Genomic DNA, 19978 nt, shown 5'->3' on the forward strand with positions numbered 1-19978 from the left:
GGGTTTTGCAGGATCGAGAACCAGCGAGCGATCTGGGGTGGCTGAGAGGAGGGGCTTTGGGGGAGGTCAGAGGAGAGCAGCAGGGTGGGTGGGCCGGATCCCACAGCGCTGTGCGGGCCACAGGGGGAATCTGGTTTTCCTCTTAGTGAGAGGAGAAGCCCTAGTGTGTTCTGAATCGGGCAGTGATGGGACCTGACGTCCGTGCTCTGTGAAGGGCAAGGCTAGGTCTGAAGTGTGAGCTCAGCGAGGAGCCTCCCATAGGCATCCAGGCTGCAGGGCAGGGGGTGGGGAGAAGCACCCAGTTTCCCAACACTGCCTGAGGGTAGAGATGGCAATAATTACTGGTGGATCCGAGGTTGAACCCGATGGCTCCTGCTTCAAGTCTGAACCAAAGGTGGGAGGGACTGGTTCCACCCGGCAGGTTTCATGATGACGTCACAGGAGAAAGGAATCTGAACTCACTGGACCTTGACCAGTGACCAGGAGCTTGCCCAGAAACTGAGGCAAAGGATGGGGTGGCCGGAGGCACAGTTAAGGAGCTGGGGTCGGGGGTACGGTCCAGGTTGGAGGTCCAAGATCAGGGTGAACGTGGTTCTCCAAGGAAGCCGCTGGATGGCTTTATGAAGGAGAGTGGTCTGGCCTTCACCAACCTCTTCAGCCGGTGCGCTGGACATCTGAGGATGTGAGTTCCCAGCCTGTGGAGACCTTGCTGGTCCCGTCTACCTCAACGGTGCAGTGAGGCCCCGAGTGTGCTCTTGGGGGCCCTGCCAGGCCTCCTAGATCCACCTGCTCCCTGCAGAGCTCCATGCTGACTCAAGGGGAACGTGCCCTAGGTCTTGCTAAATGTCACACACAGTGACCTGCTGGGTGAAGGGGGGCATGGGGAGGAGTCATTAGTGCTGGCCACCCTTGTGGCACTTAGGGGACCAGGTGACATAACACGGCCAATGCACTGTGAAAGAAGGGATGCATGGCTCTTCCTCTGGGAGCCGTGGGATTCCTATGGTGCCTTCCCTTGCCACAGGGAACCAGGGAGCCCACTGTGAAATGACTCCCCTGATCTCTAGTCCCTGAGAGACTTGGTGCACATAGCACCTGGCCAGCCTGTGACAGATACCGATGCGACAGAGGAATTAAGCTGTGCTGTGTCAGCATACGAGAGCCCACCCAGAATGGCAAAGAAGGGGGGTCTGGCTACAAAGCTGGGCCCTGGGGAATCTGGTTCCACCCGAAGGCAGAGACACAGTGATGGGGCTCTGTCTCCCTCCCCAGCTGTGGCTTTCCATTCCCTTCATTATGAGTGTGCTGCGGGACTTCTGTCTGGAACCCCCCAGGCCCTAAGGACTGAAAAGGACACAGATTGGGGTCACCTGGTTCCTATCCTGGGGTCCACCAAGGGCCTGGCTTACACAGAGCTCACCCAACAGAAGAGGAACAAAACATGCCCCGGGGAAGGTATGCCTTTGCCGGCATCACCAGCACTGTTTTAAAACCTTCCAGGGGGGACGCCTGGGTGGCTCAGTTGGTTGGACAACTGTCTTTGGCTCAGGTCATGATCCCAGAGTCCCAGGATCGAGTTCCGCATCAGGCTCCCAGCTCCACAGGGAGTCTGCTTCTCCCTCTGACCTTCTCCTTGCTCATGCTCTCTCTCAAATAAAAAAATAAAATCTTTAAAAATAAAATAAAATAAAATAAAATAAAATAAAACTTTGCAGGGCCTCGCAAACCATGCAGGACAAGATCTGGGCTTTCTGCCCCTGGATTCACATCTTCATTCATTGCACAAACATCTATCAGGCACCTCTTCTGGGCCTGGGGTTGTGCTAGCAGGCCTGTGGCCCAAAGTCCCCATCCCTAGAGATGCCTGGGTGGTTCAGTCAGTTAAGTGTCTGCCTTTGGTGCAGGTCATGATCCCAGGATCCTGGGATCGAGCTATCGAGCCCTGCATTGCGCTCCCTGCTCAGCTGGAAGCCTGCTTCTCCCTCTTCTTCTGCCTGCTGCTCTGCCTTCTTGTGGCTCTGTCTCTCTTTCTCTGACAAATAAATAAAATCTTATAAAGAAACAAACAAATACCAAGAACCCCATGAAAAACCAACATAGTCCCCATCCTTGAAAAACACCCTAGCTGGAGTGTGGTAAAGGTGGAACATAAACTCCCAGGATACTCCCATAAACTCCCCAAAATACTCAGAGCACAGGAATCACAGGTATGTTCTCTGGAGCCAGAGGCCTGTGCTCAAACCCAGGCTCCACTTACAGGCTGGGTGACCAGGGCTGGGGTTACTTAATTTCCCTGAGCCTCAGCTTTCCTGTCTGAATAATGGGGCCAGAGATGGTGCAGACGGTGGAGGTACTGTGAAGGTTAAATGAGTCAATACCCCTGAGCCTTCAAAAATATTGCCAGTCCTATGGCTCCAAGAGGAGGGTCAGCAACAAGCAGAAGTAAACCAAAGCAGGGGACCTGGAGAAGGTGTGGACTTCGGCTGGAAGGGGTGGGAGGGATGACCTGGAACAGCCTCCCTGGGGAGGTGGCACTGACCTGGGAGCTGGGAAGGAGGACTCCGCTAGAAAGAATGGCCAACGCAAAAGCCATATTTGACTCATAATGCAAAGAAGGCACAGAAAGGTCAAATAAATGGCCTCCAGGGGGCCAGGCGACAGAAAGTGTGCCAGGAGTCTCAACCCATCCCTCTGCTCCAAGAAGCTCTGCAAAGTTTCACTCAGCCCTCCCTACCCTCACTGCTGCCGAAAAGCCCCGTCTGTCCTGCTGCTGGGCCAGTTTGCTTCTCTAAGGGCCCAGCGTCAACAGGTGCCGAGGGGGACATTTGCACCATCTGCACCTGTCCTGCCTCTGCGCTCTGGGCCCCACTGTAATGGGTCCTTGAAAAGCTTTAGCAGGACAGGCTGGAGTGGGAGAAGCCAAGGCTTGGCCCTACTGTGGGCCGCCAGGCGGGGCCGGCTTTGTTCCACGTCAGCTGCTGATTCAGACTTGGCTGTGCCAGGCGAGCGCCAGCAGACCCCACCAGGGGCGGCTCTCATGGTCACCTCCTGTCACTGGGCTGCGAGCAGTCAGTGGGGACACTGAGCTGGCGGGGCCCCAGGGAGGGCAGTTACAGGGCAGGCACCATGCTCCCGGTTCACGCACTTGCTGGAGCTCCAGTTGAGTGCTCTGCAGAATCTTGTCCCAGCAGGGCTCTACAGGCTTCTCCTGTCCTTTCTAGTTACCCGAGCCATCGCGGAGACATGCGAATGGTCAGCAGCGAGCCGGCCTCCGGATTTCCCATCCCACCCACTCTGTCCCCCTGAGGACAGGGGGCTGACCTCACTCCCACCCTGGCCGCTCAGAGCCCCCCGATCCTGCTGACCACCATGAGCAGTCTGGAGCAAGCCAGCAGGAGCCAATGAGAGAGGAGCAGCTCTTTTCTTGCCAGGGCTGCCGTGAGGCTGGACCCTGGGCTGGGGATAGCTGGTAGGCCTCCTGCCCTGGTGGGGCACTGGCAGGGAGCTCTGGGGAGATGGCCGGGAGATGCCCAACAGCTTTCCAGATCCAGACCCAGTAAGACCTCTGCTTCCACTAGTCTCATTGGGTTCCTGTCGCTTGCAGCGGAGAAGGCTCTGATGAACAGAGACTAACACAGGGTCTTTTTACCTGCAGGGCCCGCGGATCCTCTGTGGTGAGGGGACCAAGCTGTCCCCATAACGTCTCAGCTGACCACGGGAGGAGGGACTCACCAAGTTTGGTACTTGGACCCCTGTGTGCCTGGAAGCACCCTTCAATTCAGCGATCCGGGCTCAAATGCCCCCAGCGGCCTATGAAGGAATGACCACCTTCCCTCTGCTTACATACTTCCAGGGCCAGCAAGCTCACCACCTCATCAGACAATTTCATGCAGCTCTGGTTTTTACAAAGCTCTTCCTGATGCCGGGAGCCCAAGCTGAACGAGGCTTGTCTTTACTGCAGAGAGAAGGTGGAGGAATCACCCTCCATCACGGCCAGCTGCCCTGCAGAGCCTGCTTTGGCTTGGTTTTCTTTCCTGAGAAACTGAGCACCAGATACCCCAGACCCAGGAGGCAGCTAGGGACCGCTAGGGCCAGGAGAGTGGTGAGGGTCACGGGCTGGATTGCAGGGGAATAGAAAGCTGGCTTCCTTCTTAGTAGCTCAAAGTGCTCAGAAGAGAGCTGATCTGTCAACTGTCAGCACTACCAGCAACAGCGAATAGCTCGCCGGAACCCTGGAGCCAGCATGTCTGGCTCTGTGGCCTCGAGCTAGCACCTGATCTCTCTGAGCCCTGGCTCCCTAGAGCCAAGTGTCATGGGGTCACCGTGAGGATTCAGTGAGCTGATGCACATGAAGTATTTCGCGCAGTGCCTGGGACCTAATACGTGTTTATATGGGCTGGCTGTCATCACTGGTGTTCTCATCACTCACAAGAAACACGTCATGCATGAGGAGCACAGAGTTGGGGCTATTGATCAGGAGCCCACCCACAGCTCTTCTGCTCACCGAGAGAGGCTGGCCCAGCTCTGTAGCCTCTGAGCCTGATTTCCACGCAGGGAGCACCTGGCAGGCACCAGGGGCTGGGCCATAGGTGGAAGGGACCTCAGAGGGCCCCTTGAACAGCTCCCAGTCCAAGCAAGAGTCCCAGTACACCATCACACCAAATGGTTGTTGAGGCCCTAACTTACATGCTCCTCAGAGATGGGGCAATCACTCCTGGTATGGGAGTACCTGTTTAATCACAGGGGAGCTCTGGGGATGAGTGCACTCTTTCAGAGGCGGGAGAGGTCTGGCCAGGTCTACCTGGACAAAACTGGCCTGGGCTACAGTCGCCTGGGCTCTTGTCAGAGTGAGAGAGGCATGAAAGAGGAGAATGACGCAAGGAGACCCATATCCCTGAGCACATGTGTGAAACACAGGAACAGGGGACCCCATTAGGGCTGTTGGGGTACTGACCCGGGCTCCTAGCGCTGTGGTGGCCCAAGGATGACCTTGGCCATGTGGCCTCCTCTGGGTGGTGTGGCTTTTCCTCCCAAGCTCTCCATTTACCTCTGTGGCCCAGTGAGCTGACGGGGGGCCGTGGGGCCACACATGTAGCAGCCATTCCTATATGGAGCCGAGTGAGGTGGTGAGAGTTCCTGCTGGCCCACCTGCTGACTGTGTGACCTCAGACAGGACCCTCTTGGGATCTCAGTCCACCCATCTGTACAGTGGGGTTAATAAGAGTCTCTACCCCCCAGCAACACAACTTGTAGAACAGTGTCCAGCACATGCTAAGCATATGGAACTATCAGCCACTGCCATGACCTCTGACTGTTCTGTCCACGAAACCACCCGTGGGGTCCTCCTACAGCCTGTGTTCCTGGAAGCCCCCAATCCTTTGTTCTGGGCACAGCAGCCCCAGCTGCCACCTAGAAGCAGCTCCTTGCTGGTGGGCCCCAGGAAAATTTCTCGGTTCCACTTCCTCTAAACCTCACCAGGCCCTGGGAGGCAAGAACCTTGTACCCATTTTCCAGATGTAGGCGGCAATGCTCCAAGAGAGCAAGGAGTTGCCATGTCCCTGCAGCTGGTGTGTGGCAGAGCTGAGGCTGAAAAGCTCTTGCCTCTAGTTCCTGGGCCCCCACCCTCCCTCTGGGGCCGTGAGCTCCACGAGCAGCCTGGGGCCTGTGAAGAGCAGGTGCTTGGGGGAAACATCTGGATGTCAGGCAGACTGCTGCCTCCTCCAGGGGGCCTCAGGGATGCTCCTCCCTGTCCCCCTCCCTCACGTTCTCGGGTCTCCTGTTTTGTTTTTCCTCCCCGCTCGCGGGCTTGCTTGCCCACTTTGGGTTCCTCATTCAGATCCTCCATGTACCCTATCTGGGGATGGGGGGTGGCTGAGGTTCTGTGTCGGGAAAGCCTACTACTGGAAGAGGGTGGGAACTGACAGCTATCCGGAGGGCGGGGTGGGCCTGGCGGGGAGGCTGGGGGCATGTTTCCCACAATGTCCATCAGCACCTGCCGCTGTGGGCCTGCCGTCCCACTCTGCCTCACACCCTGTGTGAAGCCAGACTTGCCGCTGCCTGTCCCTCAGTGCTCTAGACCAGCACTGTCCACGAGCACAGTCTGGGGCGGCCGAACTTTGCCAGATCTCTGCTGTCAGGCACGGGGGACACGTGTGGCCCGTGAGCACCTGCGCCATGGCTAGTGAGTGCCAGGGGCACTGGATTCATGTTATGTTTCTGTGAACTTTAACCTCAGTAGCCCCCCTGAGGCTGGACTGCAGCACAGGAAATACACAGGCTCCCCCAAGTGAGTCTCGGAGCTGAAGGCAACACTGGTGACAAGTTGACGGGGTTGCTCAGGGGTCTTAGTGAGCGGATTCCAAAATCCATGTGGAAGAATCCCCGCCCGAAACAGCCAAGACAATTTTTACGAAGCCCAAAGGAAGGGGTTTTGCCTTAATAAGCAAACACATGAGACCCCAAGTCTGCTGCTCGTGGAGGAACGGACAGGCCCTGTAACAGTTAACGTGGAGCTTTACAAGCATCTTCGTTCTGTTCCCGGGTCTGTCCCGGGCCCATGAAACACAGCCTGGTGTGTGGCAGGCGCTCAAGAAATAGCTTGCTGAATGAATGAAAAGGTCCCATTCATGAGGAATTAGATGGGACTTCAAGTCCACGAAGAAAGGACAGATTGTTGAATAGATTGTTTGCAAACAACTGGCTAAGCTCTACAGAATAATAGAAGTTGGGGGGCGCCTGGGTGGCTTAGATGGTTGGGCGCCTGGCTTCAACTCAGGTCAAAATCCTAGGGTTCTGGGATCCAGTCCTGCATCAGGCTTCTTGCTCAGCAAGAAGCCTGCTTTTCCCTCTGCCTGCCGCTCCCCCTGCCTGTGCTCCCTGTCCCTCTATGACAGATAAATAAAATCTTAAAAAAAAAAAAAAGTTGGACCCCTCACATTATGTGGTTCTCCTCTCCAAAACAAATTTCAGCTTGAAGTCCTAAAGGGCATGGAAATACACTGAAAAAAAATTTTTTTTAAAAGCTATGATTTGAGGCAGAGCCCCTTTTAATTTTTATTATAATTATTACTATATTGATGATTTGGGGCAAGGCTCCTTTTAATTATTACTATTTTTAAGGTAGGCTTCATGCCCAGCGTGGAGCCCAATGCAGGGCTTGAACTCACGACCCAGAGATTGTTACCTGAGTTGAGATCAAGAGTTGGACGCCTAACCGACTGAGCCACCTAGGTGTCCCTGGGCAGAACCCTTTTTAAAATAAATAACATGAAAAGCCAAAGATATGAAACAAGAAAATATGAATTTAGCTAATTAAAATTAAAACCTTCCTGTACAGCATGGTGACTATGCTTAATAATACTGGATTGTTTACCTGAAAGTTGCTAAGGCAGTAGATCTTAAAAGTCTGGTGGCAAGAAAAAACAAATTGTAACTACGTGTGGTGAGGGATGGTAACAACTTCCTGTCATCATTTTGCAATATACATAAAAAACGGAATCATTACCTAGTACACCTAAAACTGATGCCGGATGGCAATGATCTTAATTTTAAAAACACAAAAAATTATAAGCACTTTTGTTAGATGAAAAAGCACAAAGTTAAAAGACATATATCTGAGAACCACTGAACCATACACTTTATATGGGTGAATTTTAGGATACTGTGAGTTATAGCTCAAAAGAAAACAATTTTAAAGACAAATGACAGACAGAAAATGTTTGTAATTACAAAGTATCAGTATCCACAACAAATAAAGAACTACTGGTAAATCAACATGACAAATAGCCTGAGAGAAGAAAACGAGCCAAGAATATGAACTGGGGCCCCTGGCTGGCTGAGTCAATGAAGCATGTGACTCTTGATTTCAAAGTGGTAAGTTCAACCCCCATGTTGGGTGTACAGATTACTTAAAAAAAAAAAAAAAGACACATACAGATGCTCTATCGCTCCATTTTAGATGCTGGGAAATGCAAACTAAAAAGGCCAAGAGACAACAATATCTACCCTTTGATTGGGGGTGGGGAGAGAACACAGTGTTGCCAAGCATGCGGGAGAACGAGGACCTCTCAGATCCAGCAGCAGAGAGAGGAAATGGATGGAGCTCCCCTTTAAAGGGTAAGTTTCCAGTGAAAAACGTGCCTGCCTAAGCCTCCGTAATTCTGCTTTTAGCTAGCTTCTCTATAGACTCTCTTGAGAGTGTATGTAAAGACACTCCTGGTCCTCTATGGTTGGTAATTACGAGGAAGTAGAAGCAAGGGGCCAGGTCAATCATATGGCTAGCCCTACACCAGGGACCACTAGAGAGCAGCAGGAAGGAGGAAGGTGGCCCATGCACACTGACGAAGATGGGGTGGGGCGGGGGGCTGGATCTCCACCAGCAAGCCGTGCAGTAATATCTCAGTAAGATGATGTCCACAATCCCAGGCCGCAGATAATGTCAGCAAGGCCACAGCGGCAGCAGCTAACACTTGGAAAGGGCTTCTTCCTTGGTGCCAGGTGCTGCTCCAAACACTTCACATACCTGCTTCCTTACAACTCACACCCTGTGAGGTGGACACTATTGGGCCCAGAAACTCTGTACAGACGGAAGGCCAGGCTGTGGGCCTGGGCAGTCTCGCCGGGGAGCTGTGCTCTGAGCCATGGCTGTCTGCGGTTCCTAAGAGCGCACACATGCACGGAGTGAAGATCTGGGAGGAGAAACTACAAAAACAACAAGAGCCTAAGCGAACGTTATCCTAACTGGAAGGCTCTCATTTTCTACGGGGAATACGGTCCCGTACTGCATCCGTAACTAAAAACAGAACTAGAGAGCATCTACACAGACCAACGCTGGTTGGTGGAGGGACTGTTTTTTTCTGGCCTTCACCTGTCAACACGGCTGGGACTCCCATATCAGGGATGTGGTGGGCTCGGGCACAATGGGAGCCCCAGGTCAGTTCAGCCCCCTGCCCAGGAGGGCCCTGACCTGGGTCTTTGAAGACTTGGGAGCGCGGCCGTGCCCAGAAGCGGGTGGGAGCAGACTTCTGGGACAGAGCTCAGGATGGGCTCAGCAGAATATGGTCCTTTCAGCTAATGTGCTGGCTGGACACAGCTCATGCAGCGGTGAGGCTGTCCCTACGTGCCGTGAGACATGAGCTGATGGGGGTCTCAGGAGAGAGCTCCCAGGCAGATGCAAGGTCTTTGAGATTCAAAGTTCTCAGCTGAGTGAGGACCAGCGACCCAGAGCCCTCTGACTGCTCGCATGTAAAGGTCCTGTTCCCTATACCCTCTTTGAGTCCCTGGAGACAGTACAGCACTTCCACCTGTAGCAGGGATGGCTCAAAAGTGCCCCCCAAGCCTCCCTCCATCTCAAAGAGGAAGCAGAGAGCGGGGAAGTGCAGCAGATGCCTGTCAGTTGCCACAGGGCAGTCTGGCCATGTCCCCAACCTTGGAGGAGTCAGCGCCAGGCTGATGTCCGATGAGCCCCAATCCCAGAGGCCCTGTGGATGGAAATGATGTAAAATACGATGTTTAATAACCAGAGCCCGCCGGTGTCCCTTCCAAGGGAGTGTACGGCCCTCCTCCCCTTCCGCTTGCTATTTTCGGCCGTGCTAAGAATAGCCTGCTTTAAATACCCGTCTCCCTCCTTAAATCGGCTCTCAGGACTGCCCCCACAGCACCTTTCTAGAACTCCCAGCGGGGAGCAGTCCCTCAACAGACCCAATTCACACATCCACCACAGGGACCTTGCTGAGACTTCTGTTAGCACCAGGTCTCTGTCCTGCCTCCCCCGACGCGTGCCTCTAACAGCTGAGCCTGCCCCAGCCCTGGGAGATCTTGCTCAGACACGGACCCCATCATGCACTTGCCCAAAGACCTTCGTGCCCCTTGTCACCCAGCGAAGCCAATCCAAACCCCCGAGCCTGGTGTTCCCAACCAGGCACATTACGCAGCACCGTCAGCCTGCACATTCACGTTTCCTGAGAAGCTACTGTGGCTGGGTGCTGCTCTAGGTGCTCACAGGGCCCTGAACTCCTGTCCCTGTGTTGCTCTATCACAGAGAAACCCCTCATTTGGCTGCTGCTCAGCCTGTGAGCCTTTGCTCTCCCCAGGACAGGGCCCTCAGGTGGGGGGGCCGGGCCCACCGCTCACCAGGCTCCAATCTCCTCTATGACAGCATCACTGTGCCAGATGTTGGTAGAGGCCCCGCTAGCACAAGGCCCCACCCTCACACATATGCTTTTAAACCCTCAGTGTGTGCAAAGGCCCTAGGGCATGAGAACAAGGCCCTTCCCGTGTGCTCCTGCAGGGCCGGCAGGCACTCACTTGTTGAAGAGATTGAGGCCGATGCGATAGTGCCTCTTACGGATGACATCGTTGCTGAAGGCGGGGGAGTCCCAGCTGTTGCGGGTCTCCTTGTGGTAGGTCTGCTTGCTGAGCGTCTGCTCCCTCAGGCTGTCCCGGGACGACGACTCGGAGCTGCAGTTGATGGTGTCGTTGGAGTTGGATGTGCTGTTGATGCTGTCGTTGTCCCCATCGGAGTAGTCGGACTCCGACTTGCTCTGCCTGTTGGCCGAGCCGTTGATGGCCAGGTGGCTGTCCAGGGGCCGGGGGGGCCGGGACCGCAACTCTGGCTCCTCCCGGGGGAGGCTCTTGGGGGGGCCGCCCAGAGGGCCGTGCTTGGGGCTGCCCTGTGGCCCGCCCAGGCTGCGTTCATAGGCGCTCTGCCTCTTGAGCGAGCCACGGTCCGAGCGGTCGCTGAGGTCCACGGAGCTGTCGCTGGGCGGCTCGATGGTGAGCAGCGGGAGGTGCTCCACCCGCAGCCGCTGCTCCGGCCGCTCGAGTGACGGTGTGCTCCGGCAGCTGGTGTCCGTGTCCCCCTTGTCGTCCTTGTGGGCCAGAGCCCAGTAGTCCTGTGCGGCGCCCCCAGCCCGCAGCCGCAGGTCCGACTCCGTGCTGGGCGGCCGGTGCCCTGCCTGCGAGAGGGGCAGGGGCGGTGACAGCTCCTCCTCGTCGATGTACAAGGTGACATCACTGTACGAGGCCGTCATCTCGTCCAGTTTGTGGTGGTCCACGCTGTGCAGGGCCGGCTTGGGCTCGGCGTCCCGGGTCCGCCCTGCGTCGGGGGCTGGCGCCTCCTCGGCGTGCAGGCTGCGGCAATTGAGGGCGTCGTCGATGGACTCCGCCAGGGACTTTACCTGCCTCGAGAAGGCGTCCTCCAGCTCCGTGATGGCGTCTGCGAAATCGCTGGACGGGGCGGGAGACTTGAGGGTGGGAGGCTCGCCAAGGTCGCCGCACTCAGACGGCACCAGGGCCCCGAGCTGAGAGCCATCATCAGTCACAGAGACCTGCTTGCCCTCGAAGTAGGAGCTGTGCACTTTCTCCGGGCCCTCGAAGGAGAACTGCATCCTCATGTTGGACAGCACGATGCGGCGTGACATGCGGTTCTCCGACATGGAGCTGCGTAGGCGCTCGAAGTTCTTGTTCATCTGGTACTGGCGGAAGGCCGTCTGGATGGTGCGGGCCGCATGGCGGGTCACGAGGCGGCCCCCATACTTGCGTTCTAGCATCTCCACCTGGTTGGGGGCAGGACAGGACATTAGTGAGCTCAGCCCCGTGTGCGTTCAGCCCCGTGCGCTGCCAGCACAGCACCACACCCACCCACGGTCATGTCTGCCACCCAGCTCCGTGGCTGCAGCAGCCAGGAAGGCCTTGGCACATCCCAAAGTTGGTTATGACAACTATGGAAGCAAGCCTGTGGGTTGCCCAGAACAGGGGTTCCCTGGGACCAAGAAGATGGAGAAACCCCCTGTTGAAGGGAAAGCAAGGATGTTCCCTGCACGACCTCCCAGAACCTTTGAAAGTTGGAGTGTTTCCAAATTTCTTTGGACACAGAAGCCTTTGGCCCCAGCATGTCTTGTGGCCTGGGCTTTAATGAAACTAGCGAGATGCTGAAGGAGGAGCAGAGGGGAAGAACCCGAAGCATGAGCAGGTTAAGGGACCAGCCAAAGGTTTCAGTGAGATCCTGGACCCGGACCCTTGGTGGCAGGCTTCGGGACTTACTTCCTCTTTACCGCAGTGACCGCGTGCTCTTACCAGCTAGTGGAGGTGGTGGTGGGGGGTGTCACTGAGTTTCAGGGAGGCCTGAAATAATCACCTTAGTGGGGAGCAGTGGGGAGCAGGCTTCAAGGTCACATGCCCAGGCTATAAGCCTGGCCCTGCCCCTCGTTAGCTGCGCCACTCTGAGCAAGCCTTGGGGCTATGCATTTCCTGTTTCCTCATCTGTAAAGTGGGGACGGTACTCAGCCCTATCTCGTAGGACTGTGGTGAGCACCTGATGAGACGGACACAACAGCTTAGCTCATGCCAAGCATGGGGACAGCTGGGCCTAGAAGACCCTCAGCTGCGTTCCTGGAAGATGTTGATGTTTTGGGGGGTCCTCAACTCCCCTCACTGGACAGATGGGGAGACTGAGGCCCAGAGAAGTGACTCAGCTCAGAGACAGAGGCCTCCAGACTCCAGAGCAAGCACTCATTCTGCCACCCCAGGTTCCGATGGCCCCTCTTCGTGGTGAGGTACAGAGACGGGGCCGGGCTATGGGCAGGTGGCACTGTCTGGGACTCTTCCATGTGACACCCAGACTCCCAAAGCCCCGAGGCTCACTCCAGCCCTTGGTGATCAAGGACAACCCTGAGGACTGCTTCCTGTGCCTTCCTCCTGAGTAAAAATATGCCCGTAAAGTAGGAGGCTACCCTGTAGGAAGCAAAGAAAATTCAAGATAAGCAACTGGCTTCTCCACCAAGCCAGGGCTCTTGGACTGCTGGACAGAGGGGGTGCCTGATAAAAGGGCCAGGAAAAGCCTGAGGCCTTCAGGAGGAAGGCACTCTTGCGCCAACGAGGCAAAGCACCACCCCCTGGCCTGTCTAGACCCCACCTGCCTATGCTGTGCCTGGCATCACACCAAAGCTGGTGGCACAGAGAGATAAGGTCCCTGCCCTCCAGAAGCAAAGATAAGGTCCCTCTCCTCAGGGAACCAGGCAGATACACACACCTCACTGAAAGAAAACCAAACAGACACTGACCAAATCCACACTATGGCCCGAGTTGCGGGAGAGGGTCACTCAGAGCCACTGTGGGGCGGGCCAGGAACAGAGGGCTTGGGGCCTCACGTACCCTGGTGCCAGTCCTGGTCCCTTCACTTCCTGGCTCTGGGAGGCCACCCATGTCAGGGACACCGGCTCCCCCTGGACACTGAAAGCGCCAGCTCTCTGGGGCCCATGAGAGAGGGAGCAGCAGGCTGGACAGAGCGGCTCCCTTCACAGCAGGAGAGGGTAATGTGTGTGCATGTGGGGGGAGGGGGGTGGATCAAAATGACTTTTCTGGGCCCAGAGTCAGCCAGGGTGGGTCTGTTTTTTCTCTTGCCCTGAAGTTACTGAACACCATCCAAAGAGATGACCTCACTTCCACATCTGTAAGCAGACTCTGTTTTTGGGGGGTTTTGAGTGGAGCTCTGAAAGCCGACGGGGCCGATAAAGGGCCCAAGGCTGAGTTCTGGGAAGCCCCCCTCCTCCGCCCTTCAAGGCCAGTAGCCTGGCCCCCCTCATGTCGCCTTCAGGGGCAGAGTCATGATACCAGGGCCACCAGCGTAAGGCCCAGGGCTCACTCAGGGCTCTTTCTCTCCTGCTTACTAGGGGCCTAGACAATTAGGCAGGGACGCTGTTTGTCTGAGACCAGCTTCCCAAATCTGGAGGAAGGGTGAGGGGGATGAAGAGCGACCTTGGAAAGGCAGGAATTGGCTCTGTGTTGTCGTCAAAGCCCCTCTCAGTCCCTCCTTCCTGATCTCCCCTGGAGGACACACACCGACCCAGGCCTGTTCTTACACAGTCCCCAGACTCATGGTGGTCATTCCTCCTCCTGGGCCACAACGGACCTGAGGCCCAGCCTGAAAGTTTACTGGGGTGCAGGGGAGGGAATCCAATTTATATGTGCTCACCTGCTGTATGTCGCCTTCACCCGATACTCACAGGACCTCCAGCCTGTAGAGCAGCCTTGGCATCCCCCTTCTCGGAGGACAGAGGCTCTGGGAAGTAATGTGACATGGAGATGACCCCTAGCCCTCCCTCTCTCTTTAAAAGGATGCGTCTCAACAGCAGGGGAGGGACAGGGAACAGAGAGGAACACCCTTCCACAAAGCAGAACTAGCAGCTCTGATGACTCAGGACTCCTGCTCTCTTTGATAGGAAACCACCAGAAGGTGCAGAGGCCCTGAAGCCAAAGGGTTCCCTTCACTAAACGGGACTTTTGCTTACTCGACTTTAATCTTCGTGGAATTGTGTACCCTACTTTCATTGGGCAGTTCCCATGTAGTCTGTCCTGTTCCCATTCTTGCTTTCATTGCCAGGAAGCTCAACAGCTCAGTAGTCCTCTCATCTTTTTACCACCTCTTCCTTGCTACCCTTGTTCTGCCTCAGGGCCTTTGCACCTGGGGTTACTGGTTCCTGGAAGGCCACTTCCTTCAAACGTTCAGTTCAGATACCACCTTGAGGAGGCCTTCCCCACTCTCCTTATCCAATGCTGTCCCCTCCCACAGCCACCACTTCTTCCCCCAATTTCGTGATCTCTGGGGTTTGTATCACGCTCTGGAATTAAACTGTCTTTATTGCTAACTTGCTTGTGGGACCATCTCCTGGACCAAAGTGTCAGCTCAAGAGCTGGGGCCTCACCCTGTCCACTGTGGACTCCCCAGCACCCAGCACAGTGTCTGGCACACACTGGGTATTTGGTGAACATGCATGGGATCAGAATGACCAGCTGTGGCCCCAGTAAGGCCTTATGAACCCAAGGATTATCTCCATAGGCCTCTGTGGGGTCTTCAACTTCCTCACTTCTGTTTCCCAACGCTTCTGCTAGAGGTCTTTTACTACCAACTGCTTCCGATTCACTTTGGATGTGGGTGTAAGTGATCAGTGGAACAGAGGTGGTCTTCCCCTGTGGTGGGCCTGGCCATGGAGCCAAGTGCCATGATGGGGAGGGGGATGGGGGCACTTTCTGCTCCCACAGCCCAACAGGGGGTCCTCTGTAGAAGGATGGAGAGAATCAGGGGTGAGATAGGTAGCCTGAGGACAGGGAGAGGTAGGAGACTTTGTTGGGGGCAGAGGGTTGGGAGGAGGAAAGACCCACCTTGGGCAGCGCCCACATGGTTCCCGGAAGTCAGGTGCCATGACAGGCCCAGACGCTGCTCCGCAAAAGACAAATAGGAGCAAACAGAGGGTGGCAAGGTAAGGGGTCGATGTGACCACCTAGGACTCATAAGGAGATGGCCCAGGAGCTGGGGGAAGCTGGACAGATAAGCCTGACTCCCCCAGCTCCCGTACATCTACACAGCTGCTTGCCATAGCCTGAGGGTCTCCTGAAGCCAGAAATGTCCCTTCAGTTTCACCCAAGAATTCTTACTCAAGAGTCTTCTAGGGGCCTATACTCTGGAGGACCTCAACGCGATAATCTTTGTCCCCCACCCCAGTGATTGCTCATTCCCTCTGCTTCCCACCCCCCACCCAGCTGGGACAGGCCTCTCCCTCAACGCAGGAGGCTATCTTTAGTCCTTCCCTGGAGCCCAGCCAGGCAGGCAGGCCATGCACCCTCCTCGCCCTCCTGGCACATGGGTGCCAACCCCACGGTGGGTCTGCGGGAGGAAGCAGACCTTCAGTGTGGCCATTTCCCACGAGAACACAGACTGTAACCCAAAGGAGATATAAAGCAACCTTGCCTGCAGGCTGTGGACAGGCTTGGTGTTCTTTTCGGAGCATGTTCTATGTATGTTGTACACTGACCTCCTGCTCTTCTCCTCGGGGACTCCTCCTGAGGACTATCTAAGGTTCAGGTGTCCCCTGGGACCTCAGACACTCAGCGTCTGGCCACTGAACCTGTGTTCATGGCCATGGGGACAGGGAGTGGGGTGGAGACCCAAGTCCTGACACCCCAGTCCCTTCGCTCGGGGTGCCTCCGTGCGTCGGGCAGAGCAAGAAGGGGACCCTGGGCGGAGGTGAAGGCCATGTTCATAGCACAAGTGCACCTGAGTGGACGTCAATCTGTGGGAAAGCTGAGCTTCCTGCAGCCTCAGGCTGGCCCAGCAAAGGCCTTGGCACCCGTCTCCAGCCAGAGCCACCTGGCTGCCACCTGCTCCCAAGGCAGGCCCCACCTACCTGCTTGTCCTGCAGGTCGGAGGAGAGCTCATAGCTCTCAGACAGTGACCGTGAGCGCTTGATGGCCTCCTCCTCGGCCTGTTTGCGCAGGATGGAAGTCGAATGCTGCAGTTTGGGCCTCCGTGTGCGCTGCTGCTGCCCCGGCGGCCCCGAGTACAGCCCATAGGCTCCCACTGACGCGTGCTCGTAGCGGTCGGGGCTCAGACTGGAAGCAGGCGCTAGGGAGCCCTGGTGGTAGGCCGACGGGCTGTCTAGCGACGTGCCGGTCTCGCTGCTGGGGGCCTCGCCCTCCACGCTGCAGGGGACAGAGAGAAGAGAGAGAGGCCTCCTGTGAGTGGGAGACCAGATCCCGGGGCCTGACAGGGAGCTGGAAGGTGGGAGGGGGCTGCAGGCAGGAGGCAGCCCCACAGCGTCCCCCACACCACTGGCTGGCCTCTGACATACTTCACTGATTGATTTTGCTCACTGTCCATCTCCTACGTGAGGACCTCAGCTTTGTGAGGGCAGAGGTTGGACACATGATGTGCACTGACGAGCCCCAGTGCCTACAGCAGGGCCTGGCCCATGGCAGCAAAGGGTCAGTGAAAATCTACTGAGCAGCTAAATGGATCCAGTCCCCTTCTCTCCCTCATTCCCACCATCTGACTTAAGTAAACCACTGATTTTTGTACCCTTTGTTCTTATTTTAAAAAGACATTGATGAAAGTGACTCCTTACTATATACCTACTTAGAGGTCAGGCACTGGGGGGGTGGTTAGGGGCTGAGCCATGTCCCTCCAGAATTTATATCTTGAAGTCCTAACCCCCCAATACTTCAGAATGTGGGGGGAGACGGTCTTCAAAGAGATAGTTAGGATAATGAGGTCCGTTGGGGTCCTAATCCAACAAGACTGAAGTCCTCCTAAGAAGAGGAGGAGATGAGGACCCAGACATGCACAGAGGGACAACCATGTGAGGGCAAAGGGAAAAGGCGGCCAATCTGCACAGCAAGGACAGAGGCCTCAATGGCACCAGCCCTGATGACACCTTGATACTGGACTTGGGGCCTCCAGAACAGTGAGAAAATAAATGTCTGTTATTTAAGCTGCCCAGTCTGTGGTCCTTGTTATGGCGGGCTTGGGAATGAATACAGTGTTATACATACATTTTTCTTTTTTAAAACCTTAAATTAGTCTGCAAAGAAAGAATTACTAGCCCCGGTTTTCCAGGTGGGGAAACTGAGGCCCACAGCGGTACAGAGACCTGTCTGCACAGGTAGTGAGTGGGTGAGTTGAGGTCAAAGCCCAAGTTGTGGGATTCCAAGATTTGGTGGGGGGTGTGTGTGCAGCCCTCCACCGCATTGAGCCTCATTCCCAGGATGCAGACACCTCCCTCTCAACATTCCAAGTGCTAGACTGGGGGGACAGAGAGGGACTGGCTGGCTTATTCATCCCAAACTCAGGAACTCAGAAAACAGACATGGGTTCCTGTTGTAGACTGCTTTTCAGTATAGCACAAAAAGGCAAGGCTGTGTGTAACACAGCATCTAGCAGCCTCTCTGGTCAAGCCTTGCCATTTTCCTGTCCTTGCAGGGTATCACTCAACCTTTAAAGACGCTCTGATCCCTGGGGCCAGGGCAGGGGTCTCTCTGGAAGGGGCCCAGCAGAAAGAAGGGAACACAGCTCCCCTTCCCAGGCTGCAGTCCTTCCTCCATGGTCCTGTCTTCAGACCAATGGCAACACGCTGGGTGTGACAGCCTTGGGAACAAGTGTCTACCCCCTGCCCAGCTCTGCTTCCAGCCAGTGTCACAAGGCCTGGCAGTGTCGCCCTGTGAGTGTCGAATGGGACTGTTCACGGACTCCTGGGGGAGGCAGACTCAGAATGGGGGCAGAGGGAAGTAGCCTGCCCTGTGGTTCCAATTCTGCCCTGAGCCAGGGACGGGCTGCAAATCCCTGCACTTGCCTTCCAACTTGTAGTTCAAGAATAGTACAGGACTTCCGCTCCAGCAACTGGCTCTGGCCTCTGAGAACAGGCTGCGGCTATCCTGTGACAGAGGATGGCCCCTCCTGCTCCCCAGAAGCTTAAGTGTGACAAAGGTCTTTCCTTGGGGAAGAGCTCTGAGTGTTTTGCCTTCATCTGGCGGAAAATCAGGGTGGGTCGCCCCTCATTTCAAGGCCTATCTCCCTGTCCGTTATCCATGTGGGATGGACCAGATGCTTTTAAGGTGTCAGAGGAATACCCACCCTTTAAGACTCTCCTGACATCAGTTACTCAAGAGCAGTCTCCTTTGGGCCCGTGTATCTGCGAGAGGGAGAAGGAGGGAGAGAAGGATGGGGACCAACAGAGCTAAAAATTCTCCCATTCTTCGGATAAAACTTTGAGCAATACTTCACAATAAATACTTGATGGCTTGATCCATAGTTGTATGAAAGAGAGAGGGACACCCCTGTCAGACCTGTAGGCAGTCAATAAAGCAAGTCCACCCACAGAAAGGCGACCCAAAGTCCCCGCCTTTGCTCCTGCCCCAGGCGTCTCCCTGCCTCACCTCTGGGCGCCCTGTGAGCATCTCATGAGGAAGTACTTCCACCCTCACACCCCCATACTGGAAATGCTTCAGTCAGGGCAGAGTCTGTTTTTCCAAGCAAAAGGCTGACAGGAAACAAAATCTCATCCTTGAAGATGAGCAGCTGGAGCTCTGGTCAGAAGGTTTTAAAATAGTCTCATAACCCTGAGTTTACAGAAACACAGGGAGATTGAGGGGTGGTCTCCGTGCAGGTCCTCAGATCAGGAAGCCCTTCTATCTGTGCCTCACAGTGGCTCCGTCAGGGAACGGTGGGCCAGGACCCTCATTGTGCTGCCCTGATGTGCCCTGGGATAAAGGAGCCGCGTCCACCTCTCACGTTCTGTGGGGGATCCAACCCTCTACCTAGGCCTTGCCCTCTGGGCCTCAGAGTAACAATGAACAGGCAAAGGAGCATTCTTCCTGACAACAGTGGGGACGGGGCAGGGGTCAGTCTGTGAATCTGGTAGGTTGCTGTCATTCCCTGGTGGCTGTGGTTTGGGGCAGAAGGGCTGTATGTTGCCTGGTAGTGGGGAAGAGCCTGGCTATCTCAACGGCTGGGGTCATGAGCAGGATGTCAGTGTGGGTCCTGGCATGACAGGGACATAGGTGGCTGGTGGGAAGCAAGCACCTTCTGGGCTGTGCCAGTCCCAGGATTCTGGCTTTGAGCATTACCCTGCTCCCAACTCTCTTAAGGCAGGAGGTTCCAGAACATCCTAGGGAAAGAGGGCCAAGCCTCCCCTCAAAGCCAAGGAAAGGGGTCTGATGGTCACCTGTAGCCTTTCTCTTCACCAAGACGCCAACTCTGGTCTCCTCTCTCCTATCAGCCCTATCGTCCAAACATACCCAGGCTCTCCCACTTCTCAGCAGATGGTCCAGGCCACCATCACTGCTCTCTGGATTATCACAACAGCCTCCTCAACGGTCCCCCTGCCTCTCTCTTTCCCATGGCCACCACAGTGACTCCAATAAAACAGAATATCAAGGACACCTGGGTGGCTCAGTGGGTTAAGTCTCTGCCTTCAGCTCCAGTCATGATCTCAGGGTCCTGGGATCGAGTTCCGCATTGGGCTCCCTGCTCAGTGGGAAGCCTGCTCCCCTATCCCCACCGCCTGCCTCTCTGCCTACTTGTGATCTCTGTCTGTCAAATAAATAAATAAAATCTTTAAAACAAAACAAAACAAAAAAAACCCAGAATATCGCGTTCCTTCCTTGGTCCCATCACACTTAGAAGACGCTGTCCTTGCAATGTCCTTGA

At 55.5% G+C, this 19978-nt stretch overlaps 1 protein-coding gene and 1 long non-coding RNA gene across 23 annotated transcripts in view; one reads left to right on the forward strand and one right to left on the reverse strand.

Annotated features, from left to right (window-relative positions):
- Nucleotides 1-19978, forward strand: part of LOC309872844 — an 802828-nt gene that overhangs the window by 722953 nt on the left and 59897 nt on the right. The gene's annotated exons all lie outside the window — the stretch shown is intronic.
- Nucleotides 1-19978, reverse strand: part of IQSEC1 (IQ motif and Sec7 domain ArfGEF 1) — a 371613-nt gene that overhangs the window by 29748 nt on the left and 321887 nt on the right. For all 22 annotated transcript variants that reach the window (XM_082747285.1, XM_082747295.1, XM_082747294.1 and 19 more), the window contains 2 exons: nucleotides 16182-16476; nucleotides 10306-11555 (listed from right to left, as the gene is read on the reverse strand). In XM_082747285.1, the coding sequence (XP_082603411.1) occupies nucleotides 10306-11555; nucleotides 16182-16476 (1545 nt within the window). The remainder of the gene's footprint in view (nucleotides 1-10305; nucleotides 11556-16181; nucleotides 16477-19978) is intronic.

The sequence above is a fragment of the Mustela nivalis genome (assembly GCF_964662115.1).
Source record: "Mustela nivalis genome assembly, chromosome: 1".
In the NCBI taxonomy this organism is placed as follows: Eukaryota; Metazoa; Chordata; class Mammalia; order Carnivora; family Mustelidae; genus Mustela; species Mustela nivalis.